At 42.2% G+C, this 8,864-nt stretch overlaps 1 protein-coding gene across 1 annotated transcript in view; it reads right to left on the bottom strand.

The window, feature by feature from the left end:
* The window catches only part of LPGAT1 (lysophosphatidylglycerol acyltransferase 1), a 100,249-nt gene extending 91,825 nt beyond the window's left edge, over nucleotides 1-8,424 (bottom strand). Inside the window, exon 1 of the mRNA XM_004387542.2 lies at nucleotides 8,020-8,424. Within this exon, the coding sequence (XP_004387599.1) occupies nucleotides 8,020-8,257 (238 nt within the window). The 5' untranslated portion in view covers nucleotides 8,258-8,424. The remainder of the gene's footprint in view (nucleotides 1-8,019) is intronic.
* Nucleotides 8,425-8,864: the final 440 nt, after the last annotated feature.

Below are 8,864 nucleotides of genomic sequence, written 5' to 3'. Positions count from 1 at the left end.
GTTATACGATGTTTCACAGCTTCATCATTGTTCTTTAACAATATTCCATTGTGTGGATATACCATAGTTTGTTTATCCATTCGTCCGTTGATGGGCACTTAGGTTGCTTCCATTTTTTGGCTATTGTGAACAGTGCTGCGATGAACATGGGTGTGCATATACCTATTCGTATAACGGCTCGTTTCTCTAGGATATATTCCAAGGAACGGGATAGCTGGATAGTATGGTACTTCTATTTCTAGTTTTTTAAGGAAGCAGCGGCAGTTATATTGTTGAGATCTGCAATATTAGACAGTGTCTTAAGCCAATCTCTTCTGAGATATAAAAGACAGAAGTGAGCAGAGACACATGGGAACCTCATACCACCAAGAAAGCAGTGCTGGGAGTAGAGCGTGTCCTTCGGACCTAAACTTCCTGTGCAGAGAAGCTCCTAGACCAAGGGAAGATTGATGACATGGACCTTCCTCCAGTGCTGAAAGAGAAAGCTTCCCCTGGAGCTGACGCCCTGAATTTGGACTTGTAGCCTACTAGACTGTGAGAGAATAAATTTTTCTTTGTTAAAGCCATCCACTTGTGGTATTTCTGTTACAGCAGCACTAGGTAACTAAGACAATGAACTGAACCCAGTAGAAAGTGCTGTGGAGCGATGGCTGGTGTCAGAATTGGTAGAGATGGCAGGCAGAGGAGGCTTGTCTGGCCTCCACCTCATGGGAGTCATCCTTGTGCTGCTGATCTTGGTTCTCCTTCCTCCTTGTGGGTTTGGAGGAGGTCAGACACTGCCTCCAAGCCGTTTTTACATGAGCACAATTAAGTGTTCTGGAATTCCCATCCTTTGCAATGCTATCCATAATTTGCTATGATCCACACAGTCGAATGTTTTTGCGTAGTCAATAAAACACAGGTAAACATCTTTCTGGTATTCTCTGCTTCTACCCAGGATCCATATGACATCAGCAATGATATCCCTGGTTCCCCATCCTCTTCTGAATCCAGCTTGAATTTCTGGCAGTTCCCTGTCAATGTACTGCTGCAGCTGCTTTTGAATGATCTTCAGCAAAATTTTACTTGTGTGTGATATTAATGATATTGTTCGATAATTTCCACATTCGGTTGAATCACCTTTCTTTGGAATAGGCATAAACACTGATGCTTACACGTTGCATTTCATTTTTGACGATTTCCAATTTTCCTAGATTCATACTTCGCACAACCCACATTCCGATTATTAATGGACATTTACAGCCAATTCTTCTCACTTCAAGTTGTGCCACATCAGCAAATGAAGGTCCTGAAAGCTTGACTCCATCTTTATCATTAAGGTCGACTCTACTTTGAGGAGGCAGCTCTTCCCCAGTCGTACTTTGAGTGCCTTCCAACCTGAGGGACTTATCTTCTGGCACTACATCAGACAATGTTCTGCTCCTATTCATAAGGTTTTCATTGGCTTATTCTTTTCAGAAGTAGACAGCCAGGTCCTTCTTCCTAGTCTGTCTTAGTCTGGAAGCTCAGCTGAAATCTGTCGGCCACATGTGACCCTGCTGGCGAATCCCGGTGACACACCTCCCAGCATCACAGCCACAAGCAAGCCCCGACAGTACGACAAACCGACAAACGCGTGGGGGTGAATCTATTTTATATATTTAAAAATAACTATCTACGATAAATTACAAAATTATCTTTTAAAAAAAATCAGATATCAAATCTGCAGTACCACCAGATTGCTGAGTTTAAAGCATTTAGTAATGTTTACCTTTAGTGGAAATATTTTCTATATAAAAGTCAAAACACTGTACTGAAAACTCCTCCCCCAGATTTATGTCGCGATCAGCTGTCCACCTAACATCATGCAGAAATTCCTCACTCCGATACCAATCTACTGTCATGCACTCAAAAACTACAATCTCAGTTGAAGAGTTTTTCTCCGTAAGGGCAGACTTAAGGAGGTGGGATTTTATCAAATATATAGTATACTACAAACATTTCAATTGACACAACACTGATTTTTTTCTAACCTCTCGCAGAAATCCATAGCTCTGGTATTGCTTTCAGGTGTTAAACAGTTGTAGCTTCAGAAAGAAACTTCATGCCTCATAAACAAAAGGACATAGGAGGAGTAAAAATTAAGAAACACTATAGGAACACTACATAAAGGTCAATATTGGCTCTTTAAATACAAAAATAAACTTGTGGCAACATCGATCCAGTTAAGGCTTAAGGGGAACTGACTGTGAAACCTGTGCTTCAGTTTCTACATCAACAAACCAAAGTGGGGGAGGATCATAACAGCACGAACCACGGAAGCAGCAGTCAGGAAATCAAGTGACATACAGCATCAGAAGACCTCTTTAAAGTGGTCAAAAGCAAAGGCGTCACTTTGAGGACTAAGGTGCTCCTGACCCAACCAAGCCATGGTATTTTCACACGCATGTGAAAGCCGGACAATAAATAAGGAAGACCAAAGAACTGATGCCTCTGAATCATGGTGTTGGCAAAGAACACTGAATACACCATGGACGGCCAGAAGAACGAACAAGTCTGTCTTGGAAGAAGGACAGCCAGAAGGCTTCCTAGAAGGGAGGATGGAGAGACTTCGTCTCACAAATTTTGGATGTGTTGTTCAGGAGGGAGCACTGTCTGGAGAAGGACATCATGCTCAGTAAAGTAGAGAGTCAGCGAGAAAGAGGAAGACCCTCAAGGAGACAGACTGGCACCGTGGCTGCAACAACAGCTTCAAACATACCAATGATTATGAGGACGGCTCAGAACCGGGCAGGGTTTTGCTCTGTTGTCCACAGGGTCACTATGAGTTGGCACCACCTCGATGACACCTAGCGACAACAACACCCTGATAAGACTGTTGTGAGGATGAACGAAGCCCTTCAAACAGAGCTTGACTTACGTTTTACAAAACGTTAGTCAACATTATCAACACAAAGATACCAATTTCAAACTGACACATAGTATTAGTCAAGACTTTCAAATCTATTATAACTACTGATGATAGAGCAAGACAAAAAACTCAAACAAAGAAATACTTCCCGAGAAGAAGAGGGAAAAAAAGAAATTTGAAGCCTCTCCTTCTCTAGTACCTGGGTGGTACAAACGGTTTGCGCTGGACTACTAAGCACAGGTTGGTGGTCTGAACCCGCCCAATGGTGCCACAGAAGAAAGGCCTGGCAACTTGCTTCCATAAAGATTACAGACAAGAAAACCCTACGGAGCTCAGTTTAGTAACACATGGGGTCACCATGAGTCAGCATCGACTTGACAGCAATGGGCTTGTTTTTTGTTTTTTTAAACCTTTTGGTTTCTTTCTCCTTCTCTAAGTTCCCTGTTCCCTCACTTCCACTACCTACCTCTGATGCTGGATCAGGGGCCCCGCCCCTTTTACCCCATGATATATCTCTATTACAGCACTATGCCAATATATTTTCATTGCTAGGCTCCCCATATAGGCTGCTAAGAGCTCCTTAAAATCAAAAATTATGTCTTGAGCATCTCAGCGCCTCCAGAAGCTCAATAAAGGTGTGTAAAATAAATAAAATAATAAATATAAAAATAAATAATAATAGAAATAATATAAATAAGTAAATGTTGTAGGAAACATACGTATACGTACATGAGAAACACAATCTGGTTCAGGGTTTGTAGTGTGTGGATTGCAATGACCTTGATATCAGACTTTCCAGGAAGGTAGTTAGCTAAGGCCTCTCAGCTGGGACCAGGAAAGAATGAGCGGATAGTTCAAGGAACACTTAGACACTGAGCACTCTGTAAGCATCAGGCAAAAAGCTGTGCTCTAGGGTCACAAAGAAGACCGTGTCCCCGTCTTTAAGGAGCCCCCGGCCTGGTGCACACTGAGCAGGTGAGGATCTCACTCCCGTTGGTGAGTAGAGGCGTTAAAGCAAGATCCAGACAGCTGACACCAGAGTGCGGTCTCCCCCAGAACACTGCCCTTCAAATGGTGTAGACAGCGCTCACAGTACCAAATACATTCTGGAGCACAACCCAGTATACAGATACCCACCTTGCTGATCCTTCCTTTTCAACTCTATTCTATTTCACTTTTTAAACATGTTTGTCTTAACACATTTCGCTGATTCTATGACGTAAAGGTTGAAAAACACTGCTGTAGAAAATATATTTTAAAAACTTTCTCCAGAATTTCAAGGGTCAGATATAATTCCTAATAATTAATCTTTCTCCCACGCTGAATTTGTATCCCACCCAAAAATGCAAGACACTATCAAATAATCAAAAAACCAGACTGTGGTACCATCATGGCAGCTATTACCCGGGGCGTGGGAGGAAGCTAGCCCTTATCTCCATCGTCTTTCCCTAAAGCCACCCCAAGTAAATACCTAATCTAAGGAAAACAGGGTTTGCTAAACCAAAGAGCTTGGGAGCAAGTCCTCTCTCACCCCAGCCCCCGTCCAAGCCGACTGTGCTCCATAAGACCCTCATCCTATATAGAAATTCTGGAACTTCCACTTACAATGAGTATTTCAAACTACTTTGTGTACAGAGATTTTAATTAAATGTGTTTGGATGGAAAACAATGACTTTATTGAGTGAACAAAAATAATTTTAAATAAACACATTTTACTTTTTAAAAAACTTCTCTGAAATTTGCAAATCTTCACCTAACTGGGGAGGCAGGCGGATTTATCCCAAGACTTGAAAAAAGCATGCAAAAATGGATCATTGGTTAAGCTAGTATCTTCTGGTTTGCCTTTGAAGTATTAGGACAAAGGCAGTATAAAACTTGTCCTCAGTGTGAGACATTTATACGGCGCTTCCCACAATGTGACAGCAGCCATCTCACCATCTAATAGCAAGCTAGGGACAAACCAACCCCAATGTCCTCAAAGTTCTTCGAAGAAGTGTGTTCCCCTGACAAGACGAAAGGTCAGAAACGGGCAGAAAGACCAGAAAATTCCTTTTGCATCTTCCGTGCTCACAGGCAGAACCCCCCTCAGAGTGAAAACCACGTATCAGAACGCTCGTCCAAGCTGTGCGCTCGCTAGCCTCACCACTCCCCATCCACGAAGCACGTGCGAGTGTGGGTTACACGAGTATTATTCAATCTTTAAGGAACTCATTTTTGTGAAGTTTGCCTCAGATTAAGAGACAAATTTACAAAACTTTAATAAATCTTCCTATCTCCTCCAAAAAAAATTTGTTTGGAACTAGAGAAAGATGTTCTTGTATAAAGATCAACTGTATTTTTTCTTAAGGGAGAAAGTCATTCTTAATATTCATGCATTGGCTCTGTCCAACAGAACCTTGTTACAGTGGAAATGTTCTATGTCTCAGCTGTCCAATACAGTCACCACTAACCACAAGTGGCCACTGAGCACTTGAAATGTGGCTGGTGCAAACGAAGAACTGAATTTTTAATTTTACTTCACCTCAGTAATTTAAATTTAAAAAGCCACGTTTGTCTAGAGGCTACCATATGCGGCAGTGTAGGTTAGATAATCAACTTAAGTCCCCAGCAGCAAAGCTGAGTAACTGACTTGTCTTAGACTGAATGTCACAATTTGAAAAACTGATATTCTATACTAATATTTAATATTCAGCTTACCCATTGCCATCGAGTTGATTCCGACTCCTAGCGAGCCTACAGGGTAGAGGAGAATTGCCCCACCGGGTTTCTAAGGAGCGGCTGGTGGATTCAAATTGCAGACCTTTTGATTAGCCGCTGAGCTCTTGACCACTGTGCCACCAGGGCTCCAACATTCAGCTTACTAATTAATATCTAAGGCTAATAAGAGTTCACCAGGAGTGGTTTTTCAACCAAGTTTAGACAATTTTTATTCTAAAACATGAACATACTAGGTCTACTGAGCAGAAATTCTTTGGCAACGTTCAATTTTCCATCTGTGAAACTCAGCGTACAGAAAGGGAAAAACCAAACCCTAACCGGCCCATCATCCTCCTGACACCAAGGAAGAAACGAAACAGATAATCCATAAGAGGCTACTGCAATCCCTAGACGCTTTATGGTACTCCGACTCACCGACCCGTTTACGCTTGCTTCTTGAAATCCATTTCTACGTTTGTTTGACCTCTTTGTGTTCTATTATGATCAGGCCATGACCAGACACTCTCGAACCAAGTATTCGACCTATGGGAAAACCATTTAAAACATGTACACTAAAGAATTCTGTACTTAAATGAGACAGACTGATCCAATTGTCAGTGCAGTAGGCTGAAGAAGGGCAGATGCTTCAGAAAGACGAAAATATGCCGATCACGCCACAACCCCTTTCAAGCAGGCGGCAGAAGTCAGCAAGGAAGAGACACCCCAAGAAAATATGCCTAAAAATGCACTGCAGTCATCTGTGGCCCCAGGACAACTACTTGTAACCTCAAGCAGCACCCCTGAACTCCTGAGAGTGTCCAGGTCAAGGACAAACTAATTTTTCCCAGTTTCTCATCAGGTGAACACTTACACATGACTACGCCACACACACAAGCACAAACGTATCGGTAACTTCATCGTGTTCAAGCAGAATGAACTTCTAGAGCCTACATATATAAATACTATGTGCTCATTTAAAACAAGCCAACTTAAATGTACTGTACAAACACGAAGCCGCTAGTGCCACAGAACATATTTGGGGAAGCTCCAACTACGCCAAGCAAAGCAATTCTAAGACAGCAGTGCAATTCAGGTTAAGAGTTCAGCACCACAGACCGGAACTTCGTTTTTCACTCCATCACTGCTACTGTTACCACTATGTCCTAAAAAAGGACTAGAAGCTCCCCTACTGTATCCAACGAGCATTGGGATTTTGACAAGACCCATGACAAGGGAGCATGCATACAGTATCCTAGGGGCTTCAGCTCTTGCAGAATAAGAAATGGCATTGCCAGAAGGAAAAAAGGCTTCGTCTGGAGCAACTGAGAGCACTCTGACATAGCTAGAGTCTGTCAGACTCCACAAAAGCTATGTGCTGTCAGTCCTTTTCTCGTGCGTATGGATAAAATCTGCAGATGTGGCCTGGGCAGGAAAGAGAGAGACACAGAATTTTAAATGGGAACTGCCCTGCTGTTCGACCCAGAGACTACTCTCCTCACTCTTCCAGGCCATGAACTACAGACCGCAGTATCTGCGGCATGATCTCTAAGGAGCCTACCAGTTATAAAATTCTGTGACAAAAGCCTCCATATCCAAGGTAAGTGTTAGAATCCTCAATGCATTTTTTTAATTAGGGGAAAAAAGTCAAGTAAATGTAATACAGAATTTTCACAGCAAAGGTACAAGTTCTCAAAGCACATAATGTTTATAAACAGAAAATAAACACTACTTCTCATTTAGATCTACAAAAGTCTGATTCAAAACAGCATTACCCGTTTTCCAAAATCCAATTAAAAGCAGAAATAAAGACCTACTTAAATGCACTCCAAAGATAGATTAGCTTAATATAGACAAACTTCATTTTTTATATTTAATATTCTAAGACAGATTTATGAGATAAAATGTAGATTCCAGTAAACAAAAGAAACATACATAACAGAAAAGCCCATGTTCTGTTTGGTTTACAATGTCGTCAATGCATTACAACACTATATTAAATGAAAAAACTTACTATCTTGGCACAAATACGGCTCAGTCGCTTTTCTAAATTCCTAATATTTATAGGCTAAATATTTTACCTCTTCATTTTTATAAGCCCTCAAGTGCTACAAAACTCATTTGTATTTCTCCAGGAGAGATTTTACAGAACAGTTTTAATAAAAAAAAAAAGTCAATCATGTTCAAAATATACTATTTACAGAATTTACAAATATATAATTATGAAATTACACTTCAGAAAATATCATGCATCCTAATAAATTAGGATTGTGAAGAATACCTCCATAGAATTATTTTCTATTTACGTTTTCAGTAATCAAAGCATAAAGCATCTTCAATTCAAAGTACAATATATATTTAATCATGGCTCCTGACTTAAGCATAACATTACACATTTTTTCCTATGCATTAAACAAAAGTGCTCTCATTCTTACCTGTATATCCAGCATACCATCCCCAAGAAGCCACAATTCCTAAAAGCCACTTAAACATGATTCCTTCAATATACCAGAAGAGCTGACTGTCCAGCACTCGAAGAGGCTGAAGGATGAGCACATACAAGAGGTAGGATGGAATAGCAAACACGTTGTTGGCGACCATGAAGGCAAACCTCATCAGGGCTTTCACTAGGATCCAGCCCAGCCACGGAGCTTCTTCCAAAGTCACCGCCATTCTCACACTGGAGTCCGTCCTGTCTTTCTGGGGTGAAAGGAAAATTCATTTAAAATGGAAAACGGATAAAGCACACGTAAATAGTCAGCTTAGAAATCGCCTCCAACATAAAGGGAGGAGCATGGGTCTGAGCTTTCCCGGTGGAGTCCCTCGGTGACCCCTCTGGGAAATTCCAGAGGGGGACAGACAGCCAGGGAGGAGGAGCCGACAAGGTCAAGGGAGCTGTCCCCCGAGGCACAGGGTATGTCACAATACACTCAGCAAATGAAGGCAGTTCCCGCTAACTAACCGGGGCCGGCCCGCACAGAGTCTCACTGCAGTCTGTACGCTCTGAAACAGGCCCCCCGGCCACCGGTCCCCCGGCCTCAGGCCCCCCAGTCTCCACCTGCAAGCGGGCGACACGAGTGAGGCTGAAAGGCGGACCCCTGCCCAGCCCTCCCAGAGCGAGAGCCTGGGGATCCTCCGCACCCCCTTCCTGCACAGCGCCTCACTCCTTACCAGGGTCTCTCGCTTTAGCAAAGAGAGTTACGCGGAAAAATTTCATTTGCGGCAAAAAGGGTTTTTGTTTCCCGTTTTAGGAAAAAAGGAGAGGGGCCTAGAAAAGAGA

Source organism: Trichechus manatus, unplaced genomic scaffold (assembly GCF_000243295.1).
Source record: "Trichechus manatus latirostris isolate Lorelei unplaced genomic scaffold, TriManLat1.0 scaffold00187, whole genome shotgun sequence".
In the NCBI taxonomy this organism is placed as follows: domain Eukaryota; kingdom Metazoa; phylum Chordata; class Mammalia; order Sirenia; family Trichechidae; genus Trichechus; species Trichechus manatus.
The sequence above is the reverse complement of the archived record's forward strand: the minus strand, read 5'-3'. Positions and strand labels throughout refer to the sequence as shown.